Source organism: Protomyctophum parallelum (genome assembly GCF_964188405.1).
Source record: "Protomyctophum parallelum genome assembly, chromosome: 16".
In the NCBI taxonomy this organism is placed as follows: domain Eukaryota; kingdom Metazoa; phylum Chordata; class Actinopteri; order Myctophiformes; family Myctophidae; genus Protomyctophum; species Protomyctophum parallelum.
The window spans coordinates 37,469,106-37,494,036 of NC_139711.1; the positions used below are offsets into that span (position 1 = coordinate 37,469,106).

At 42.8% G+C, this 24,931-nt stretch overlaps 1 protein-coding gene across 1 annotated transcript in view; it reads left to right on the forward strand.

The window, feature by feature from the left end:
- Positions 1–446: 446 nt before the first annotated feature.
- The window catches only part of dgkq (diacylglycerol kinase theta), a 30,262-nt gene continuing 5,777 nt past the window's right edge, over positions 447–24,931 (forward strand). Inside the window, exons 1-14 of the mRNA XM_083785932.1 lie at positions 447–1,274; positions 4,285–4,364; positions 5,673–5,772; positions 6,320–6,408; positions 7,768–7,899; positions 9,032–9,185; positions 9,843–9,917; positions 10,509–10,609; positions 14,469–14,668; positions 15,000–15,090; positions 15,398–15,452; positions 16,472–16,533; positions 20,414–20,564; positions 23,418–23,456. Coding sequence (XP_083642058.1) covers positions 1,037–1,274; positions 4,285–4,364; positions 5,673–5,772; positions 6,320–6,408; positions 7,768–7,899; positions 9,032–9,185; positions 9,843–9,917; positions 10,509–10,609; positions 14,469–14,668; positions 15,000–15,090; positions 15,398–15,452; positions 16,472–16,533; positions 20,414–20,564; positions 23,418–23,456 — 1,567 coding nt within the window. The 5' untranslated portion in view covers positions 447–1,036. The remainder of the gene's footprint in view (positions 1,275–4,284; positions 4,365–5,672; positions 5,773–6,319; positions 6,409–7,767; positions 7,900–9,031; positions 9,186–9,842; positions 9,918–10,508; positions 10,610–14,468; positions 14,669–14,999; positions 15,091–15,397; positions 15,453–16,471; positions 16,534–20,413; positions 20,565–23,417; positions 23,457–24,931) is intronic.

The following is a 24,931-nucleotide window of genomic DNA, read 5'->3' on the forward strand; positions in this document are numbered from 1 at the left end:
AAAAACGTATAACCTTGCTGATGATACTCCATTGACCATTCCGTCAGTGTTAATATTTTCACAATATTTTGATTTAGTCCTTTTTAGTCTTCTGAAAAACCTTGGTACTAGGTAGACTTATAGTCAACAAAATTAACACTGTCCCCAGTTTTCTTTTAACTAATTGAACTATAATTGAACTAATTTAGCCCCTAAAAGCTTGTCTTTTTCCACATAATAACATTGCGTTCATTTAATGGACAGGTGGCCCCATCTTGGGAGGTTTTCAGCTTCGTGTGACAAAATGAGATATAGGCCTACTAATAATATCCCTGTTTCAAGTGCGTTATTACGTCAAGGGAGGAAGGAAACAAGGAAAGAAGAAAGGAAGTGTGATAAATCTGGTTTAGGAAATGTATGGGCGGAAGTAGGAGGACTTATTGGGACGTGTGAAAGCAATGAGAAGCTGTGGCTGTGAAACGACTGGCAAAATGAAAACACATTCAACCAAAGACTTGTTGATCTGGGTGTATTAATAAACACTCCGGTGTCGCCAACAAAACCTGCGGCAGTGGATGGATGACAGCAGTGGCTGTCGGGAAGATTCCGACCATTTTTGATCAATGTTTTTTTCCTATATTTTTTGGAGGGGGAGACCGTGCACGACTGAGTGACTGGATGTGATTGTTGAACGTTGTCCGCTGAGCTGAGCTGCTTACCAGCCTCCCCGTTTCACTTTTACAGGCAGGCTAATTAGCTTTCACAGCGGTGAAGTGAAGTGAACAACAACAACATCACTATTCACCACCCTGTCACCGCCACCCCGTTCTGTTCTGCTCTGCTTTGGTGGTGGTAGGATGACGAGACCTGACCACCACGTAGCAAACGGGGTTGCTGCTGTGCCTTTCTGCCGCCTGGGGAAGAAGACCGTGCTTGTTTTACGACCCGGAATGCGAACAAGAAGACTCTGATCGCTGTTTGCTGCTTGTCCGCTCTCGGTCTCGGTGAAAGTGTGTCTGGAGGACCTGGTGCCCGGGGTGGAGGTGGTGGAGGCGACATGGCAGAATGCAGTCGTGCCAAGCATGGGAATCCCGGCGCTGGCGTCACGGAGCAGAGCCCCGCTGCCAGTCCCGTTTCGGGCAAGAAAAGGGCACAACAGTCCCCTGCAGGCTGTCGCCACAAGTACCAGGTCAGCGCCCCCGGCCACTGCTTCAAAAAAGTCACGCTGACCAAGCCCACCTTCTGCCACAACTGCAGCGATTTCATCTGGGGGCTCATCGGGTTCTTGTGTGAAGGTACGACTCTAAAACAGCTGTTTCGTTTGGTCCCATAACCATTCTCTCCCCCAGCCATGCATGTAGGCGTTTTATTGTGCGAATCAACATTTCCTTAATTTAGCCTACAGCTGCACGGTCTTTGTTGTTTGACCTTTTTGTAGGCTGCCATTGACATGATTGCTACTGCTAGATGATGATAGTTTGAAGTCCGTGGCTCTGATAAGACGACATAGGTATTTGTGGACGAGAGAGCAATGCTGCAAAAGGTTCATTGTCCTTTCTAGTGATGCTTGGCTACACCCAGCAGCACAATAACCGAGGGGTGGCTACCCTTCCCTTCCCTTCCACTATTCTTCAGCTGCCACACAAGCTACTAGCCTTATATGAATTAAAGACAGAATGAAATCAACAGGCAGACTGGACCACCACATCTCAACTTCTGTAAACTATAGCCTGCCATGTATGAGAAAACACATACACACGTATACATGGTTACACTGAAACACATGATGTACCTTACCAAAGACTATGGTGTGCAAAATTGTTACTGGGCAGAGTGGTGGTCTTTGGGGGTTTGGTGGGGTGTGTGTGAAGGTTCTGTTGCACAATCAGCTGCAGTGAAGTCGTGATGCACCTTATCCAGTTGGCATGGCAACGAGATTGGCGGGGATGTTTGGTGAAGAAGCAGCAGGCAGAAATACAAACAAAAACAACAACAAATACATTAAAGCCTGCAGTATTGTGCGTATGAAAAGGCTAAGCCACTTTATACGATTGTTTTTTAAGCCATGTGATGGCTTAATTTAAACTGCTCATGTCATGATGTCATCATCATCAAACTGTATGACATTGTTGTAAATAGCACTCATAATCCTAGCAGTGCTCTTGATCAAACTGGTAATAACCTAAAAACACATTTACAAACTACAGTTAGTTACAACAAGGAGTTACGCGATTCATTGGTTGTAGGGCTAGGCAATATATCAATATTATATTGAAATCGGTGGTTTGTGCAGTCCGGGTAGGGAATTGAGGCATTACCCCAGGTGAAGGAGTTCAAGTATCTCGGGGTCTTGTTCACGAGTGAGGGGAGGACGGAGAAGGAGATCAGCCAGATAATCGGAGCGGCAGGGGCGGTATTACAGTCGCTGTACCTCACTGTTGTGACGAAAAGAGAGTTGAGCCAGAAGGCAAAGCTCTCCGTCTACCGAGCAATCTTCGTTCCTACTCTCATGGTCATGAAGTGTGGGTCATGACCGAAAGAATAAGGTCGCGAATACAAGCGGCCGAAATAAGTTTTCTTCAACGGGTGGCTGGCATCTCCCTTAGAGATAGGGTGAGAAGTTCAGTCACACGAGAGAGACTCGGAGTAGAACCGCTGCTCCTTCGCCTGGAAAGGAGCCAGCTTAGGTGGTTAGGGCATCTGGTTAGGGTGCTTCTCGGCGTCTCCCTAGGGAGGTCCTCGACGCACATCCCACTGGGAGGAGACCCCGGGGCAGACCAAGGTGCAGTTGGAGGAAACACATCGACTCACTGGCCTTGGAACGTCTCGGGATCCCCCAGGAGGAAGTCACTAATGTTGCTCTGGAGAGGGAAGTCTGGAGCACTCTGGTGGAGCTGTTGCCCCCGCGACCCGACTACGGATAAGCGGTTGAAGATGGATGGATGGATGAATATTAGATATAAGACTGGGAGGTCTGGGTTCAATCCCCTGCCGAGTCACACCAAAGAGTCAAACACTATACAATGTTACCCAATGCCTTCCTGCTTGGCACTCAGTATCAAGGGTTAGATGGGGGGGGGGGGGGGGTCGTGATGCACCTTATCCAGTTGGTCCCTGCAACATATTTGCTAGCGTCATGCCTAGGGGGGGTATACTTGTACATTAAGGGCAGATTCACAATGGTCCAATTGCACCGGGTGCGCACTCGGGTCCACTTGGCAGATGTTGTGGTAGTGTGAATGCTGCGTAGGTAGTCTCGGGACAGAGTGAAGTGTACTCGAATATGGATCGCTGCAATGGGAAAGCATTGAATACAGTTGAATGTGACGTGTACTCGAGTGCGGAAGAATCAAGGCCAATATGAATCATGGCGAGCAGGGACCAGGCAATCGTATTCGGGAACAGTTTGAATCAAACAGACTCAGTGTGAATTTGCCCTAAACTGCCTCATACAGTCATACCAAGAGACTCAGGACAGGAGAGAGAGGCTTCTGAGTCCTGACCTATGGGACACATGCCTCGGGAACCACTGGTTCCCATGGATGCTGCTTACTTAATATGGCATAGCCATTAGCTAAAGTGTTGTATTTTCTTGGTTTTAAGAGCTGCAGCGCACATAGTTATGTAGTACTTTTTCGACTTGGCTTTTAATCACAGCCGAGCTTAAAAAATTACTTTTGATTTGATCACCTCCTGTCTTATTGTTTGCTTGGTATCAGATTCAGGATTGGTTTTCATAGCATTGGGTTACGCGTAGGGCTGTTACCTTATTCATTGAATTCTCTAGAGGCCTAGAGACGCATCAGTTGGCAGAGATCTCTATAATCATGATCTGGCTAGTGTCTACAAGAAACTACTCTGTAATGCAGCATGGGGACACATGCACATTTAAAGATCATTTAACATACATGAAATAAGTGCTCTGTGTGTGTGTGTGTGTGTGTGTGTGTGTGAGACTGTGTGTGTGTGTGTGTGTTAGGCTTTAATATTCATTCATTTAGTTAATATTCCCTCAGATCAGGTAAAAAGAAAAATGCAGCAAGCTTGCCAGCTAACATATTTCTTTTTATTGAATTTGTTACGCTGACAAATAATACCTAAATATTTGTGTTACTTTCCAGATGTAACTGTTTTAATGAAAGTGGGATGCATTGTAGCCATAACCATTAACCAATATCAGACAAAAATCTGAAACGTTCTGAGTAGTCGAGTTACGACGAGTACAGTACCCCCCATGGAATAACAACAGTACACTGCTAACGCTAATGTCTTGTCGTCCCAATGCTAATGTCTTGTCGTTCCCAGTGTGTAACTTCATGTGCCATGAGAAGTGCCTGAAGACTGTGAGGACAGTGTGTTCATGTATGACAGCTACACTGGTGCGGGTGAGTTACCATGCAGTAGCCTAGTGTGTTCTCAACTCTGTTCCCTTCAGGGGAAAAGGCCCGCTCTACTCAGACACTTTTATATAGTTTCAGGCGTGTGCTGGGTGCAGATTCCAAAAGAACATATAGAAAATGAATTAAATCCGCACTTCCAGTCGAGTAAGAGTCTTTATTAATAAAGATAGTGCTCCGCAGCAGCAGTCATACCAGACAGACAAACGCGTTTCGGCGCGCAGGCCTTCGTCAGTGTCAAAAAAAAAGAAAAAAGGCCTGCGCGCAGAAACGCGTTTTTAACTCTGTTCCCAGTCCATTACAAGCCAGGAGGTAAAGCTGGATTTACACTTTGTTTGCAACGGTGTCGCACAGCAAAAATAGCCGAACAGGCAGCATAGTGCTGTGACGCGTTGTGAACTTTTAGTTTTTGATGTGCGACACAACAAAGTATATCAAGCTCTTCTTAAACATGGCTATGGAATGTGAAGACTTTTTTTAGAACCGGCCACAGACCTTGGGGCCGATTGGGTTAATACACTGGAGTTTGCAGACTCTATATTTCTATATGGAATCAGACTCCCATATACCCACTTCATTTGTTAGCATCACTCTGACATTTAAAAACCAAAAAGCATTAACTGTTTAACACCTGTAACAACACAGGAAATGTCTTGAACATCAATGGCAATGTCCTGGCTATTGTTGTAGTGTTGTCGTGTTTTTGCGACATACTGTTACCCTATAGTTGTGTCATTATTGTTGCATCACATTCATATGGTTGTTTCTTACATCAAACATGAAATGGGCTCAGACTTGAGATGTTTTTGGATACCATGTGATTCTGCATAGGGCAGATTGTAAGGGAAGAGAGATGGCTCACTCCTCTTTAGCTTAGTTATATTTAACACTGGAAAAACTATAGTTAAGTAACACCCACAATTAATTGGAAAAAAATCCAGCAATTAGTTTACGATTTGATTACGATTACAAAATTAGTTGGCAACTAATTGAATAATCGTTTTGATTACAATAAATTAATCGTTGCAGCCTTACTGAGCCCATGTGAATGCAGCATTAGGCTTTTAAAACACTATAATTGTGACATTATTTAGCCTATTGTAACATTATGCAAGCAAATTATATTTACGATGGTAACAATAATGATAGTCTAGCATGGCCAGACTTGCCCCCTACAAATTTCAAATGCTTCCGGTATAGCATTCAGAGATTGTGGTGGATTTGTTGTTTGGCTACGCAAGACTAACGATGACCCTGTATTACAATGTAGTGTCATTATGTAATTATTCCTTGCAGGTACCGGTGGCCCACTGTTTTGGCCCAGCTGGAATGAAGAAGCGGTTCTGCTGTGTATGCAGAAAACCAACTGAGGGAAACACTGCCCTGCGCTGTGAAGGTCAGCCTCCCTAATCCTCCCAGGAATTGTAATGTGCATCCAGTTATGAACAACGTGCCCTTGAGCTGCAGAAAATTATAAACCCCAGAGACGAGCTACTTCTAATGACTTATCTTTGTGAGGCATTGCACAAGATGACGATGTGTATTTTAAGTTCGTAGTAAGGGCCAGTTCAGCAGATAAGCAGAAAGTGGAGCGAGCAGTGACGTACAAAGGTGTGACACTGTTTAAATCAAAACCACAGCCTCTGCCTTGGTGCTGTGTACTTACGCACTTAAGTAAACAGAGCAGGTCTACTTGCTCCGGGTCCGCATTGTGTGTGTACTCGAGTTTTAATGATGCCCATGGGGCAGACTTTCTGCAAAGACACAGAATGAGTCTTAAGTGCAGGGGTCATTATGTCTATTTTGGGAAATTTGGTTTGTAGAAGAAAAAGCATGGATCACTAATACACATGCACTCAAAATAAGTATAAAACAGTCTCCATTCTCATCGGCATGTGTTTGTTGAATTGTACCTATGTGGGAACTGTGTTTGTCCGTTTCAGTGTGTGAGCTGCATGTCCACACTGATTGTGCCATATTCAGCTGTGGCGACTGTCGCAACTGCCATGTCGACGGTACTGAGGAGGACTTTGTAAGTGCCAACTACCTTAAAGAATGACTTCAGTAGAGAATCAACTGCCCTGTTTGTAATTTACAGCAACAACTGCAAATTCTGACCTTTTTTCAATAAGTTAACAAGTGCTGGATACAGCATATTGACGAGTAGGGCTCAGTTGAGTGCTCACACTCGATACCTGCCACAACAAATGCTCTTTAATCAAAGACCCACCTAGTCTCGCCGTCAAACTGTACAAGAGAGTGAGCTTTCCGGTCAATGGTGGAAAAACAATGATGGCAATTGTGCCCCAGTGCAGTGGGTTTAACGCCACGTGAAAGCAGAATCAGTGATCAACATGAATGAAGTGGTATGTGCCTCCTTGCAACTGCCATTGGGAATAATGGTTGCAAGTAGTTACAAGGAGTTGCATGTTGCAAGGAGTTGCATGGCGACCCTCTGGTGTGATTAGGGCTTTAACAAGCATCCCCCCCCCCCCATAACACATAAATGGTGCAATATGATACATTGTTGTCCACATTCACTGTTGATACATGTACCAGTGGTGTCCTGGGCTGTGCAATTTGGGGACCTCCTTTTGTAGCTTGTTAAAAATCTTTACAAATGAAACTTCAAATTCAGGAATCAGGATCAGACGGGTGACTTATGTTTTTGCAGAGATTGCTGCTAAAGACACTGAATGCCTAGTTGCTTCAGGAGAGCCTGTCTTCCTATTGATCCCTCTGGTGAAATGTGCAAGATCCGTTATTGACCTTATACCTTAACCTTAAACGTACCTTAGTTACGTCACCATCAAGAATGGTGGTCCCTTATTGGCAGGTTGACAACACCGACAGTACATACCCATCCGATCGCAGTACTTGCACGCTCTGCTTGCTATACTGTATGTAATATTGTAACCAAGTATTTCTTCTTTTTTCCCAATATTAACATTTTATAACCTTCATTTTATATAAATACATAATTGTTAATAATTCTGTATCCCTAAATTAATCTATTGTATTGCAGTGGTTCTCAAACTTTTCAGGCTGTGACCCCCAAAATAATCATATTTGAACCTTGACAAGCACTCGTAATGTAAGAGTTGAAGCATTCAATTTAGTTTAACTCTGTTCCACAGATACTGTTACTAGTCCATCACAGATGGAAAATAGCAGATCTACGGAGGCATTGTGAGCTTATAGATTGTCTATTTTCAAAATGTTTCCCTCTTTCTTATATTATTTGACAATTATTCAGTCTTAATTTGTCAGTGGGGACCCCCAAAACAGGTAAGAACCACTGCAGAGAGAACCACTGCAGAGAGAACCACTGCGATAGAGAGCACAATTCCAGAATTGAGAGATCTCACACATCTTTTTCCCTTTCACCCAGGCCCAGGATACGTTTCACCACCACTGGCGGGAGGGCAACATTCTGTCAGCCGCGCGTTGCGAAGTGTGCCGTCGCTCCTGCAGCTCGTCAGACGCGTTGGCAGGGATGAGGTGTGAGTGGTGCGGCATTACGGTAAGAACCAATGAAAAGCATCTGAAGTGGGTGAGGCATCTAGAAGAGGGTCTGTGAGTGTGTATGTCTGTACCAGCGGTTAATCTGGACTATAGAGATTTTACCTATTTATTTTCTTCTTTTTTTACCAAAAAATATCACACTAGCTTTTAATGGACGTCATTGCTATGATCTCACTGACACATTGCCCACATTTGGAGTCATACATTAGTACTACTTCATAGATAACTGATTGGCTGGCAACATATTGCAATCCACATCGGAGCCATGGTGTTCCCAGTCTAGATCTCGAGATCCACATGATTTGACTTTTTTAACTGCTCAATCACATTTGGCTGCTGGTGTTTGTCCTGCAAATTATATTGACTTTGAAGGAATAATAACTCAAATCAATAATGTACTGATTACATCTCCTTCATGGTAGTTAAAGATTAAAATGAGACCTACTGTTGAAAACAGAATAATAGAATCATGTTCCCATTTATTGTTTCCACCGCAACAAAAAATTCGAGCTTCTAAATCTTCCTCAGGTCACTTGAAATGTCACCTTTTGGTGGGAATGTAATGTAATACATTTTCAAAAGAGCATGATCCAGTCATTCCAGTGGGCAACCAGATTTTATTTGTATGTTTTTCATGTTGTCATTTGTATGTTCGTGCCTTTTGAGAAAAAGATACCCTGGGCATTCAAATCAACCATTTGCCTATCAAAGTCTACATTTGACTATAGGTTTGACTGATGGTTTTCAGGCCCACTAATTGTGCTCTACGTCAGTGGTTGTCAATTTGTTTTGCGCTGGACATAGACCTGCACGCACATACAACAGACCAGGATTGAATACTTTAAAACACGATATTCTTCTACAATAGTAGTCTTTTTAGTTCCCAGCCCGGCGTCCCGGCCATCGAGAAATAATGCTCTATCTGCGTCATCGTGAAAGTAGTCAGAGAAAAGCCACACTATTCACAGTATCTTGTATTCCCGTATCAAGCGCACGTCACTTCAAATCATTTCTCACAGTGCGCCGCCAGTAACAGCCCAGCGGTTTCTTCTCACTAGAAGCTGTCTCAGCTTTTCAAGCTTATTTTCCCCCCAAAGTGCAAATTCAGTGTCGTGGTCCTGTCTTTGCAGACGCATGCTGCCTGCTATGTCACAGTGCCTCCAGAGTGCAGTCTGGGCCGGCTGCGCGGCATGTTCCTGCAGCCTGCGTGTGTTCGTCTCTGTTCCAGGAATTTCAGCAAGATGCATTGCTACCGCATTTCTGAGAACTGCCACAACGACATGGGTACAAAGACAAGCACACACACACACACACACATGGGTGGCTGCATACACACGCACATGCACACTCACGGCACGCATACACGCACGGGCGGGTGCTCACACGTCGCGACACACACACACACACACACACACACACACATCTACAGTTGCACAGAAACATATTACACACAAAGATTGGATGCAAACATTTCTTTTGCATTTACTACTAACGCTGCAGTCACAACGTTCACAAAACTGCGGTTTGGCAGTTATCTTGCAAACACCCACTCACACACACACACACACACGCACACACACACACACACACACACACAGAATGCATACAGGCACACATAAAGGGCAGGGAACACAGACATTATCACAACCCGACATGTCAAGCTCTAAGTCGAAACCACATCCCCTGTTGCTGATAGTATTCTGTGTGCCTGCTCATAGTAAGTGAGTTGTGAGAGTATTTTATGTGGGACTATACCATTATCCACAGGGAATTATATCAACCTTAAACATATTCCATTGTTTGATCCGAAGTATTTAAGTACAGAAATAGGATATGTCTCATTGCCAACAAATGTAAATTATTCTTGAAATATTTCAATATTTACAGAATTTTGTCATCCCACGAAGGCTGTTCTCATTGTGCAAATGTTTTTTTGACTAGATAACTCTGATGAGGTAGATATGTCCTGTCCAGCATCTGCCAAAGAGGGCCAGGCAGCATCCACTCCAGATTCAGGTTGGTGTGGTTAGCTAATGTTTATCTCATTAAAATAAATTACACAGATTTCCAATAATTATTCTTTTAACTAATTGAAAAATGTTAAACTGTTGAAAATGTTGAAACTTTTTGGAAAGTTGTGAAACCTTTTGGAAATTTGTGAAAATTGTTGCCTATAAATAGGGACGCTGGGTCAAAAAGTGCTGCACACGGGGAGAAATACCTGTAAACTGTAGCATCTAATTTTGTTTAAAGCAAACATACTGTACGTCCAATGTGTGTGGCAGTTGATATTGCAACAACAAAACATTCCACAACACGTCTGAAGTGTGTTTGTGTTCTGTGCTTGACAACAGGAAAGCAGCTTCTCAAGGTGTTCGATGGCGACGACGCGGCCAAGCGCGGTCAATTCCGCTTGGTGTCCATTCCCAGAATAACCAAGAGCGAGGAAGTGGTGGTGAGAGTCCCCCCTGTTCTTTTCCGATCTCAGGTCAGAATGGGTTAAAAGCAAACATACTGTACGTCCAATGTGTGTGGCAGTTGATATTGCAACAACAAAACATTCCACAACACGTCTGAAGTGTGTTTGTGTTCTGTGCTTGACAACAGGAAAGCAGCTTCTCAAGGTGTTCGATGGCGACGACGCGGCCAAGCGCGGTCAATTCCGCTTGGTGTCCATTCCCAGAATAACCAAGAGCGAGGAAGTGGTGGTGAGAGTCCCCCCTGTTCTTTTCCCTCACAAAAGTATAAAAATCCAGAGGAAGGTATTTCCTCCTGTATTGTTGGAGGGTCGAGCAGTGAACTATTAATACTGCTACTAGTGTGGCCACAGAAGTACCAGCTCTACTTGTGTTACTTCCTACTACTGAAACGTGTATTTCACAGTATGCGGAATGGGTACATTTCAAACGAAAGTACAGGTCAATACAAAAACCAGCTACTTGAGGATAGAACCAGAAGAGGCACAAAAACTTGTTTACATAAGGGTCCTCCCTTTCAATTCATCAGATAATGCTACGTATATTACTATTAATATAGTTCAGTCAGACAACTCACGAATAGATTGAACCAATGTTTATTATAGAATGATAAGTGCATATGATATTTATCTTGGCGTTCGGCTCTGCTGCATTTTATCCCTGCTCGGCACGATTAAACACCATCATAAAACATTAAGAGCAGGGAGATAGATATACAATAAAACCCCCATGGGGAACATAAATAACCGGTGATACTGGGGTGGTGGTGGGAGCAAACATCACATAACAACCAGGAACCATATGCAGAGGAAGGCAGGAAGAGCATGCAGTCTAGTGAGCTTAAGTAGCCTGCCCAATTGGTCAGCTGACTGCCACATCAGCGAATGACGTGTGGGACTTGCACACACATAGTAATGCAGCATATTAACCCCTTGAGTATAGTACTGTGTGTGCCCTTGAGGACGGCATGAACCCCCTCGAGTATATCTGACTGAACTAACTCTGCAAGCTACGTATCATTATTTTGATTTTGGGGTGATGTCTCCCCAGATATTCTCGATGGCTGATTCCGGGATATTCTTGATGAGCAACCCAATATATCGCCAATTGTCCTTGGTACAACTTCTTTTATTTTAATATTTCATACTATAGTTTTATTTTATGTGCGCACCACAGTGTAGTAATACAGAAACAAAAACACATAATACAACATCAAGACCAATAAAACAAAAGCATTGACATAACAAAATTAAAGTGTGGGATATATTCCTCAGCCTAGCCCTAGTAGGAAAGTACGTGAAAGATTTCACGTAAATTGCACGCTGCATTCATGATTTGAGGCATTCTATTCCAAAAATGTGTTTTGCAAAAATCCACCTGTTGGTGGTGCTATAACAGGCCAATGTGAAAAGGGTTGGATATATTCCTCAGCCTAGTAGGAAAGTCTGAAAGATTTCACGTAAATTGTGTTCATGATTTGAGGCTTTTTGTTCAAAACGGGCCAATCCTGCAAACTTTGAAAGCCAATGTTATCCAATTAGGATGGAATATGAAATATCGGACAGATCCGGCTTGAACACATGACTATAGAGATAGTGTGTATCCATTTGCGGGATTTTTGGACAGAATCTGGAGGAGTAATATCAACAAATGTGTTTTTCAAATGTCGACCTCCTGGTGGCGCTATAACAGGCCATTCTGGAAGATTTGGGGCAGAGGTTCATCGTTTGCATCCAGGGAGTGTGTGTGCAAAATTTGGCATCGACCGGGTTTTAACAGTGCCGGAGATTAGCTGTACACAGGTGGACGGACGGACACACACACGGACGGAGTGCAAAACATACTCTCTCCCCATCAGTGGCGGTTCTAGGTGATGTTGGTTGGAGGGGCTTCCTAAGAAATCTTATGCTACGGGCCAATATACGATAGTATATGCTGATTGATTTATTAACAGTTTGCAGAATTACAGTACATTTCAAGTACAACTCAATACAAAAACATGCTATCCATTGTTCACCCTATACTACAGCATGTTCACAGAATACTGGTCTACAGCAACAACAGCATCAACATCACATTCCACAACAACCCAGCCAGTACCCATGCAGTGCTAATCTATTACACTATGCTACCCAACTAGTTCAACCTGCAGCAATAGCATCATTTTCCAGATATCAAAGTACAGCAATGACACTACTACATGCCTATACTTTGTTACAGCAAATGCTCCACAACAACAGAAGTGCATGCCCACAACAAACACTCCACTGAACATTGTTTGTATTTGTATGTATAGCTGCTCTTATACTGTCATTAATAATAACAGTACGCATGCATGCACGCACGCATGCACGCACACACGCGCGTGCGCGCGCGCAACTGCCGCAAACGGGCCGTTTGCGCCAGTTGCGTTGCGCGCGTGCGTCGGTGCCGTTTCGAAACAAGCAACTTGCAAGGCACACACACATGCACGCACGTGCGCACGCACACGGCACCGAAACAACACTAACACACGCACACAGACACAGCCTCTCTCTCTCTCTCTTCCCAACTCAATGAGAGCTCGAGCCACTTTCAATGTGATTAAACCAGCGATTATGTTTCTTAACTTTGTGAGATGAATGAAGCAGACCACTCTACCTTTCTGTGGGTCCGGTGTCTGCCCCAAGCAAGAATTTCAAACTCACAAAACGTATTCTTCGTATCCTTTCCTTTTGTTATATCCAAAATGGACGATATGCTCCCAGTCTCTTAACTTCATTTTCCCCTCCACGGACACGGGACAAAACGGATTATAAAGTAAATAATAAACTTATTTCATTTAAAATAGGCTACTTCTTTCACATCATAAACAACCACACACGAGCAGGTGGCCACGTGCTGTGATTGGTCAATAGCCAATGACCTCACGGTCTGAGGCGGGCATTAGGGCTGAGCACAGCCCTCTATTGGCTCTGGGGCTGAGAGATTTTAGCCCCAATGGCAAGTAAACCAAGCAGTCGTGTCTTGGCAGCTGTCAATCATTCAACGCAATGAAAGCCAATGGAAGCCTTTTGGGCTGTAAAAAAATCAGCCCATTTTGACCTATTTTGTGTTTTTCTTGTAACTATTTGATGCTGTTGCTGCTTTAGATTATACCAGAATATAAAAGTATCTATTCTAAAACATTTTAATAATAATTTCTCATCTTTACTCCATAAGATAGGGGGGGCTCAGCCCCCCTTGCCCATAGATACGAGCCATCCCTGCTCCCCATGCCTTCGGCCTGGTTGAGACAATAAAACAAAAAGGAGAAAAACATGGTAGGCAATATACAGAGGCACAAAGCCGAACCCATAATTTATTAAAATTCCTTTCCGTTATCAAACGAGTGGCACTGTGGCAGATCATTGAATAAGTCTTTGGCCAAATGCCATGTCTTAATGGCAAGAAACAAAAAGAAAAGAAAAAGGACAACTTGATGAACAATGTGTGGGTTGCATTCTGTCCAAGCTTCACCTTCAGCATCATGATTACAATTTTAAACTTTGACCTTAGCCTCACTAGAGACCTTTTGAATCAGAGTGTTAAAGAGGGAGTGTTTTTTTAATCTCATGGTTTAGGAAGAATCTGAATACAACATAGCTTGCTGGAACCAACCAACCCTCACTACCGCTGTAGGGTTGCAACTAGTGTTGTCCCGATCCGAAAACACGTGATCGGAAATCGGGGCCGATCACATCAACGATCGGTATCGGATTGGGAGCAAAGAAAACGTGATCGGGACATCCCTAGCATCAATATTATATCCATATCGATATCATGATGTCAGACTGGATATTGTTTGTGATTTTGGATATTGTACTATTGTGATATGGCATAAGTGGCCTATAAAAATATAAATATCGGATTGGAAAGAAATCGGTATCGGCAGATCAAATCAAATGATCGGAATCGGATCATGAGCAAAAAACTCATTAACTGATTCTTTTCTTTGTGATTATTGTATTGTGTTTAGTATTATGTTTAGTTCAAAAAAGTAGTTTTCTTTTAATACCGGTAATCGCTTAAATGGATAAATTTGATTAATTGTTGCACCCATACTCTCTAGGAAGCAGCACTGAGGGCTTTCTACCTCCCAGTTGAGGCCCAGGGCTACGAGCTCCAGGAGTATGACAGCCAGCAGCCCCTCCACAGTGAGGATATCCTCAACCGCAACGGAAGCCCCGATAACAGTGTCCCAGAGGCCTGGATTCTCAAGGCCAAACCCCAAGACACAGAGGTCCTCAAGATCTATGCTGACTGGTTGAAGTGAGTGCTGCTGTGACCACCGTTTTATGCCAGAGCATTACCCAAAGTGCAAAGTGAACAAAATAATAATGCAAAACAAAAAACTCACAATGAGTCACATCGCAAAGTGTTTAGACCAGCAATGTTCACCTTTTATTTTTATTTTTAGAAGTTTTTTGAGTTTAAAAAAAAAATCCCCAGAATAGGGACGTCTGGGGTTAAAGTGTTTGAAAGCACAAGCGATAATTGTGTCAGACCTAGTAGACTGGTAAAAAAAAAGTAATAATTTATACCTACTTTTAGCTGCTGCCTTCTAATTTATTTTTCCATTTGTGTGAATTTTCTTTCTCAGGGTTGGCGCGGCCTATGTATCTATCACCATATCCAGGAAAACCACAGTAGAATCAGTCTGCCATGAGGTCCTCATTCAGCTTGGCCGAAAGGTACCTGGCTGGCTCACGCACCCATATTTGTTAATTGATTTAAGTTTTTATTGACAAAAGATGTTACGTACGTGTCTGTCAAAAGGATAAAACACAAGAAAGCTTGAGAGCTTTCAGCACGGCGACATACAGACAAATATAATTCATAATAATAAGTATATTGATAAGTAGGGAAAAGGAGACACCCGCTCAATACATTTGCATTAGCAACATCTACAAAATTATCCTTTGATGGTATAAAATAATTTGAATAAATCATTTATTATGACACTATACCACCATGCTCACAATGATGTTATGCTTTTAGGAGGAGGACCCATCCAATTTCAACCTGATGGAGATCTATATGGGAAGTAAACAAGGTAAGGAGGCTAAAGGAGCATCACATCTAATGTAATGCATCGTAGCTGTCGGGCAGACTATTCACCTTTTTATACACTTTGTTTAGTGTGGGTTTTGGAAATATTTAACTAATGACAATTGGCCTATATACAATAAATATCGTTTGAACATGTGATTCAAATGTGGTTGAAATCAATGTGGTTCAAATCTGAATAGCAAACCAAAAATATTGTTTAAACAATACAATCTACAATAAATATTTAGAAAAATTGCTGATCTAGAAGCTTGTAGATCTGCTATTTTCAAAGAATTTAGATTTCACCTATAATGACCTGCCATATCAGGTTGAAAGTGGTTAAGGGTTTTATAAATATCTAACCAATGAAAAGTAATTAGCAAATGCTTGTGACTAAATATAAAAATGTACATTGTATCCATTCTGGCTGCAGCTTCGGTGGCTTTGTCCAGACAACTCTTGTCTCTTATCTGCTCCATCTGATTTGTTTGTCAAATTCAATCTTTAGTACTGACTGTCCACACTCCACATAACAGTCTGTATACACTTACTAAACACACTGAGCACTATCACTACAACGAACATCTCTTTTAAATGAATGAGTCTGTGTGAACTCTGCCATCCACTTGACTTAGAACAGGGCGGTAGCGGCTCAGGGCCCAGGGTAGAGTGGCCGGTAAAACGGCCGAATGGGAACCGCGAGAAAACTGATTGAATGTGGTTCAAATCTGAATTGTAAAATTCAGTTTCCATGTGTTTTCTTTAGTTTTTACTGGTGATAAAGCAGCCTGAATCCAACCTGGATATGCCCAATCTGGATGATATGCCAAAAACCTGATTTGGGCTGTCTGTCTGCACATACTTAGCCTAAGTTTGTCTACTCTACAAGCGACTATGGCAGATAATCTAGGTCCTGTTGCATACCAAATGTCTACAGTAGCTGCGAGGGACCAAGACGTTTATACCTTGTCATACATTTATGTTGATGGGAGTTCATAATGACTTCTCTTTACCCTATCTCAGTCCAGAGACAGATTCTAATGGGCCAGGAGTTGGTACTCGAGAAACTGGAGGAGATAAGAAAGGTATGAGGAACTCTGCTACATCTACCAGACATTCAGGTTTCTACTCCTACGCACATTGCTCACACTGATCATACCATAGGGAGTGGATATACTTGGATTCATACTTTCATATGGGACAATGAAAGCACAGATTGATATATCTATGTTGCTTGCTCTCCTCCAAATTAGGCATGCAAGTTTTTATCATGAAATGTAAATTTCAATAGAAATAGTAACAGTAAGACCTTGACCCCTCAGTCACGCTGAAACGACACAGCTTCTTAATACGGCACAGTTGAGAAGCAGGAGTTAAACTATTAATCTGGTGTCAGTGAGGTCAGATGTAGAGTTTCTCGCCGGCTCCATATATGCACTATCTAGTATTTCAAACCATGTATTGCAATCCAGGGTTGTTCTGTTTGGGCCGGGGGGAGCTTTCTCTCACATTTACTGTGTGATTCATATAATGAGCAAGTCAGTCAGAAAATAACCGCATCATGGAAGTGTGGTTATTTATTTAGTGTGGAGGCGTTTATATGTGGAACGTCCTACCCGGCCTACCGCCTAGATGAGTCTTCTAGCTTGCACCAGAGAGTAGTTTCTGTACTGTTTGCAAACTGTTATATTTGTAAAATGATTCTATCAATCAATCAAAATGTTCTCTTAACTGACTAAAATCAGCTTTATGAACTCAAACACATTTAGAATTGGGGGAAAAAAAACATTTGCATCAAAGTCTGTAAACCAAGCTCTTGTAAACCAAGCTTCTCTTCAGGCCTGAGAGAAGTCAAAGTTTAACGGGTTCATGTGACTCAGATTTGACTTTATTTATTCATGAGACTTTTGCTGAGCAGGCAGGGTCTCTTTCAGCAATGATCACATGATTTACAGTGGCTGCAACCATCTGCAGCTCTGCTGGAACAGATCCAGATAAAGTGCCTTGCTCAATTGTTTCAGAAGGAAGGAGGAGACGAGGGCCTAGATTTTGAAGGTGCGTTTTACCATGTGGTAATACATAAATTGGCCTCGCTCTGCGCACATTCGTATTATGAAAGGCATATCGGCCCGTGTTGAACGCACACACATATGGCATACGGCGTTCCTGAATATTTTAGCATTGTGGGAGTGTCCATATGTTAATTATTTTCGCTTTGCGCAATTTGCTATTAAGCCCCTTGACCTAAAAACACTCAGCGCATAACGATTAGACGTGGGTCTGACCACCTCATAAACGCAAAAAGCACTGTTTGATTGTACACTTGAGCGGCTCTGGGAGGCTGCTAGAGTGTTGCCATGTCTGTTTATTATAAGCGGCTTCTTTTTCTGTAAAGTTGCTTGTAAATATTGGTAGTTGTACTATTTGTGGTTGCTTTTCTTGTTTCTAAAGTGGTTATTTGGGCTTTTCTCCTAATGTTGTTTAAACCAGTGATCCTCACACAGCACATTCCCATGTCAAGGATCCCCAGATGAATGCATTTGCCCAACTAAGGACGGCTAATCCAAAAATTAAATATTTTTTTTCCAAGATTACTTTTGAAAATAGCAGATCTATACCAGCTCACAATGCATCACATTCATTCATTAAAACTATGAACTCTGACTGCAGGGGGATATATATAATGATCATTATAACAATATGCAAGAACATATTTAAAAAGAAGGAAGAACTTTATATTTGTGGACAATCAAAATATGTTTTTTTATTTTAATGTGGTGTCATTAAAATTAATCTGGATATGGCAGACTCACTATCTAGAAAATAAAAACATGGCACTTCATTTAAAATAGGTTACAGACCCCTGTTATATGCGCTTCTTTTGGGATTATTTGTATAGACCTATTTAGTTGTTTCTATGGGACATGGCAACATAGCTCTCTGCTGCGGCAAAGAGAGAGGCTTTCTTTGGTAAAATGTTGAGATTAGAAACGGCCATAATTCTTACATTTCTCAACCTTTAAAAAAAATAAAAACATCTCCATAATCCTTGGGAAGTTTGCTTTCATACGCTGTATCACACCCGATTCAAGTCTTCTTCAATAAAATGCTACGAGCGAACTCAGCGAAGACCATACCATCGGGGCCACAGCATTACGCAGCACGCATTCAACTCATTCCTTCGTCGTGACTTGAATGAAATAAAATATAATAAACGTTATTTTACTGGTGTTTTTCAATAGAAACAAATAAAGAGTGTGTGTAGGCTACTGTGTGCAAGTGCAACAGTGCATATACATGCATGCACTAGGGCCTAGGCTATATTTCTTCCGTGTCGGGATGGTGATTGAGCTCTTCAAGTTCACAGCCCGTTTGTCTTTCATAAAAAAAACGTTGATATTAGCCTATAAACACTCATGGTTCTCTCATTTCTCAACCGTTTTATGAAATGTAAAAATCTCCATATTCCTTAGGAATCTTGCTTTCATTCGCTGTATGGTACATGGTTCTATCGTTATCGAATTAAACAATATCAAACGAACTTGCATGTTCGGGGGTTAGACGATTCTGGGAACATTACGCATGGATTGCCAATTTGCCAATATGCTGCTATCTAGTCGCAGTTCCATTCCGATCTGAAAGGTATAGGTGGGTCTGTTCTTTTGAGGCATAAAGGTGATAGCATGCAGGGCAATAGGAATAATTAACCCAAATGTGACAAAGGCATGTCATGTCTTCTATGGTGCCAGCCTGAAGAAATGTAATACCACGATCCCCAAAGTGCGCATTCCGTATGTGACATCAGCTGACTGGTAAAGAGAATAGTACAGACATGTTGATTGGGTACGTCTTAAACACGCCTTAAACACTCCCATGACTAATTCACGGCCGTTTTGCGCACTCCACGGGGTGTCGAAAGCGCTTCTTACCATGCCCATAATTGTTATATGACATTCCACACGCCCCCACCTCTTAAAACAGTAATATTATATGTAATATTGTTCCACTTGCATAATCGACACCTGTATGTCATTTACTTGATCCAGCTGTATTTTTGAATTGGTGACCGTATCATTTCACTGTAAACCATGTGTGTCATAGCCTAGGTTTAAAACACTCGCCCACAACCGCAGTGGCCCACGGCCCCACATTTGATTCCTGGCAGTGGTGCCTCCAGCTTGGCTCCAAAGAACACAATTGTTGGTGTTCGTTGGTAGCTTTAGAAGCTAGCCGGAGATTGTGTCCTTTTGCGGAGGGCATTTAAACACCTTTATTTGACAGTAATGGTAGACAGACGGTGAAGAAAAATAATGAACCTGCTCACTCGTCTGCTCCACTGTAATTTAATGACGAGCCAAGGCTCTTAATCGGGTCGGTTTTACATTATCTCCAATTTTAGGGCTTTAAGCAACTAGTCGACTATTCAACTAGCCGACTAGTAAATCCACTAGTTGACCTTATTGGTACTAGTTCAGTGTTTCTCAACCTATGTACCGCGGCACTTTACTGTGCCTTTGAAATCTCCAGGTGTGCCTCGAGATTTTGACCAAAAGTAACACTAGCCCTCCCCCGAAAGCGATAGATAGGCGTCCTATTGTTGCGTCGTTGTTGTTGTTGTCACACGTCTAAATAGACATGCGAAAACAACATGACAACGGAACAATAGACTCTTCACTCTTAACGACCATCGGCCATAGAAATGTTAATCGCCTGGCAACTTTACTGTATAAATGGGGCTAGTAGGCCTCAAGATCAGCTAGATTAAAGTTATAGTCACCAATATACACAGTTTTTAAATGTACTATTATTATTATTATTATTATGAACCTTATTATATTTTTTACATAACAGGTAGGCCTAGTTAAACAACTAGTCGACTAGTAAACTAGGCAACTAGTAAAAATCACTAGAAGTGAAAGCCGTAAAGAAATAAAACATTGAAATCAGGGTGCTTTTCTTTGCCAGATCTCCTTGCGGCAGATGAACCAGACCAGGTTCTGTCTGACGGAGAACCGGAACCGGGTCGTCCAGGTGAACCTTCTGATTGGTGGCCTGCCCGCCCTGCTGACCCGGGAGGAGTACACCCAGCTGACCAATGAACACCTCGCTGTCAAAAGTGAGTCTGCAGTACCAGTTCTGTGCTAAAAGAGTGAGTCTACAGTACCAGTTCTGTGCTAAAAGAGAGAGTCTGCAGTACCAGTTCTGTGCTAAAAGAGTGAGTCTGCAGTACCAGTTCTGTGCTAAAAGAGTGAGTCTGCACTACCAGTTCTGTGCTAAAAGAGAGTCTGCAGTACCAGTTCTGTGCTAAAAGAGTGAGTCTACAGTACCAGTTCTGTGCTAAAAGAGTGAGTCTGCAGTACCAGTTCTGTGCTAAAAGAGAGTCTGCAGTACCAGTTCTGTGCTAAAAGAGTGAGTCTGCAGTACCAGTTCTGTGCTAAAAGAGTGAGTCTGCAGTACCAGTTCTGTGCTAAAAGAGTGAGTCTGCACTACCAGTTCTGTGCTAAAAGAGAGTCTGCAGTACCAGTTCTGTGCTAAAAGAGTGAGTCTGCAGTACCAGTTCTGTGCTAAAAGAGTGAGTCTGCAGTACCAGTTCTGTGCTAAAAGAGAGTCTGCACTACCAGTTCTGTGCTAAAAGAGTGAGTCTGCAGTACCAGTTCTGTGCTAAAAGAGTGAGTCTGCAGTACCAGTTCTGTGCTAAAAGAGTGAGTCTGCACTACCAGTTCTGTGCTAAAAGAGAGTCTGCAGTACCAGTTCTATGCTAAAAGAGTGAGTCTGCAGTACCAGTTATGTGCTAAAAGAGTGAGTCTACAGTACCAGTTCTGTGCTGAAAGAGTGTCTGCAGTACCAGTTCTGTGCTAAAAGAGTGAGTCTGCAGTACCAGTTCTGTGCTAAAAGAGTGAGTCTGCACTACCAGTTCTGTGCTAAAAGAGTGAGTCTGCACTACCAGTTCTGTGCTAAAAGAGAGTCTGCAGTACCAGTTCTGTGCTAAAAGAGTGAGTCTGCACTACCAGTTCTGTGCTAAAAGAGTGAGTCTGCACTACCAGTTCTGTGCTAAAAGAGAGTCTGCAGTACCAGTTCTGTGCTAAAAGAGTGAGTCTGCAGTACCAGTTCTGTGCTAAAAGAGTGAGTCTACAGTACCAGTTCTGTGCTAAAAGAGTGAGTCTGCAGTATCAGTTCTGTGCTAAAAGAGTGAGTCTGCAGTACCAGTTCTGTGCTAAAAGAGAGTCTGCAGTACCAGTTCTGTGCTGAAAGAGAGTCTGCAGTACCAGTTCTGTGCTAAAAGAGTGAGTCTGCACTACCAGTTCTGTGCTAAAAGAGAGTCTGCAGTACCAGTTCTATGCTAAAAGAGTGAGTCTGCAGTACCAGTTATGTGCTAAAAGAGTGAGTCTACAGTACCAGTTCTGTGCTGAAAGAGTGTCTGCAGTACCAGTTCTGTGCTAAAAGAGTGAGTCTGCAGTACCAGTTCTGTGCTAAAAGAGTGAGTCTGCACTACCAGTTCTGTGCTAAAAGAGTGAGTCTGCACTACCAGTTCTGTGCTAAAAGAGAGTCTGCAGTACCAGTTCTGTGCTAAAAGAGTGAGTCTGCACTACCAGTTCTGTGCTAAAAGAGTGAGTCTGCACTACCAGTTCTGTGCTAAAAGAGAGTCTGCAGTACCAGTTCTGTGCTAAAAGAGTGAGTCTGCAGTACCAGTTCTGTGCTAAAAGAGTGAGTCTACAGTACCAGTTCTGTGCTAAAAGAGTGAGTCTGCAGTATCAGTTCTGTGCTAAAAGAGTGAGTCTGCAGTACCAGTTCTGTGCTAAAAGAGAGTCTGCAGTACCAGTTCTGTGCTGAAAGAGAGTCTACAGTACCAGTTCTGTGCTAAAGGAGTGAGTCTGCAGTACCAGTTCTGTGCTAAAGGAGTGAGTCTACAGTACCAGTTCTGTGCTGAAAGAGTGAGTCTGCAGTACCAGTTCTGTGCTAAAAGAGAGTCTGCAGTACCAGTGCTGTGCTAAAAGAGTGAGTCTGCAGTACCAGTTCTGTGCTAAAGGAGTGAGTCTGCAGTACCAGTTCTGTGCTAAAAGAGTGAGTCTGCAGTACCAGTTCTGTGCTGAAAGAGTGAGTCTGCAGTACCAGTTCTGTGCTAAAAGAGAGTCTGCAGTACCAGTTCTGTGCTAAAAGAGAGTCTGCAGTACCAGTTCTGTGCTAAAAGAGTGAGTCTGCAGTACCAGTTCTGTGCTAAAAGAGAGTCTGCAGTACCAGTTCTGTGCTAAAAGAGTCTGCAGTACCAGTTCTGTGCTAAAAGAGTGAGTCTGCAGTACCAGTTCTGTGCTAAAAGAGAGTCTGCAGTACCAGTTCTGTGCTAAAAGAGAGTCTGCAGTAGCAGTTCTGTGCTAAAAGAGTGAGTCTGCAGTACCAGTTCTGTGCTGAAAGAGTGAGTCTGCAGTACCAGTTCTGTGCTAAAAGAGAGTCTGCAGTACCAGTTCTGTGCTAAAAGAGTGAGTCTGCAGTACCAGTTCTGTGCTAAAAGAGTGAGTCTGCAGTACCAGTTCTGTGCTAAAAGAGTGAGTCTGCAGTACCAGTTCTGTGCTAAAAGAGTGAGTCTGCAGTACCAGTTCTGTGCTAAAACAGAGTCTGCAGTACCAGTTCTGTGCTAAAAGAGAGTCTGCAGTACCAGTTCTGTGCTAAAAGAGTATTCAGCCATGCATTGGTTTGAACAAAATAATGATCAGATTCATTACGTACAAGTAAAACGCTGTTCCAATTCAGAATTTTACAGTGGAAAGTTTTTGAAATTTGTATTGAGGGCAAAGTGAGTTCTCAGCATGACTCAATGTGCTGCTGCTGCTTTACTCTTTCTCTCCCTCTCTCTCTCTCTCTCTCTCTCTCTCTCTCCCTCTCTCTCTCTCTCTCTCTCTTTTTAGGTCAGTTCACAAGCATGAACATTCAGATATACTCAATGATTCTCTGTCGTCTCTCGTTTTCCTTACAGGTCACTTGGTTACCATCACTCACTTTTACGGGAGCCAAGGTAGGTAGATTACTCACTCATACACACTCGCACACATGCCAGACCACTGCCCACTGCTGAGATCATCTCCATTCTCAACTCAAGTATCCTAACACATCCCATACAGTGGATGCTTTTAATGTTTTACATGAGTTCATACATCATTTAGTATGCATGGTCCCAGTGGGAAAATAAACCACTCCACCATACAGTATAGGCCTACTGAGTAAACCCATCGTCTGCTCCATCCTTCACTTGTTCAGTGTGTGTATGTGTGTGTCTGTGTGTGTGTTTGGGATATTCAGCTTCACTTGTTTATTGATCATATTAAGCTCCCTTTTTAAATTGCCAGCTGTATTTCAGCTCACATTACCAGTGCATCACAGTTTTGGATGTAGAAACCAACAAACAACAAACAGACTATATGGTCAAGCCTTGTGTCTTCTTCCTCCCTCCCTCCCTCATCACCATTCAGAGCACAACCCACCAATCTGTACTCTGTACTGGTCTCCCCTGGCCCCTCTGTTAGCACAACCAACCAGTCTGTGCTGGTCTGCCTGCTCTTCTGTTGGCTCAACCCAAATACAAGTGTGTACTGGCCACTCTTTTAGCACCCCAGACAACAACCAGGAGATGTAGCACTGCCTTAAGAGCCCTCTCTGGGCTTGGGTGATATCTACAATTAAATATCACAATGTATGTCAAGCCAAAATATCATAATATATTTGGCTTGTAATTCTATACATTTTTGCATCACTTGAAAACGAGGCAGTCGTGCCAACAGCGAGGCCATGGGGACTGTGAGGCGTGCCCACGCGAGCTGCCAGGCAAGCGAGTGCCCATGCCAAGCAGCCGATGGCCTTGTGCATCAATTGTGCCGTCCGAGTTAAGCCATGGTTGACGGAATACTTTATCACCCCACTTGAAATTGCGCATACGCAGGACGTGGGAAAATGGTGAGACATGAGTCGGTACAAGATTTCTGTTTAGAAGTTAGATATACATTTCTCTACATTTATCATAATGTATATAGCCTACATTTCAAAATTGGGATACATAGCCTGCTATTGCTTTCATTCAGTGCTCTTCTGTTCAGCTGATATGCATAGCTATCATAACGAGGGTCAATTTGAGTAAACGGTGTGTGTTTGTCCTGGTAGTGGCAGTAAAATTTGACTAATTTCCTGGTATAATTGGAACATTGGGATAAACGTGTCATATAATTTGTGTCCTTGATCCAGTCAAATATGACTGACTCAGTCACACAGAACAATGGACCTTTGTTACAGCAGCCTCATTTAGTGTGTGTGTGTGTGTGTGTGTGTGTGTGTGTGTGTGTGTGTGTGTGTGTGTGTGCACGTCTGTGTGTGTGTGTGTGTGTGTGTGCACGTCTGTGTGTGCACGTCTGTGTGTGCGTGCGTGCACATGTATCTGTTGCTGTCTATCCTTCTGTGTGTATGTATGTGTATGGTTGTTGCTATGTGCGTGTTCTCTAG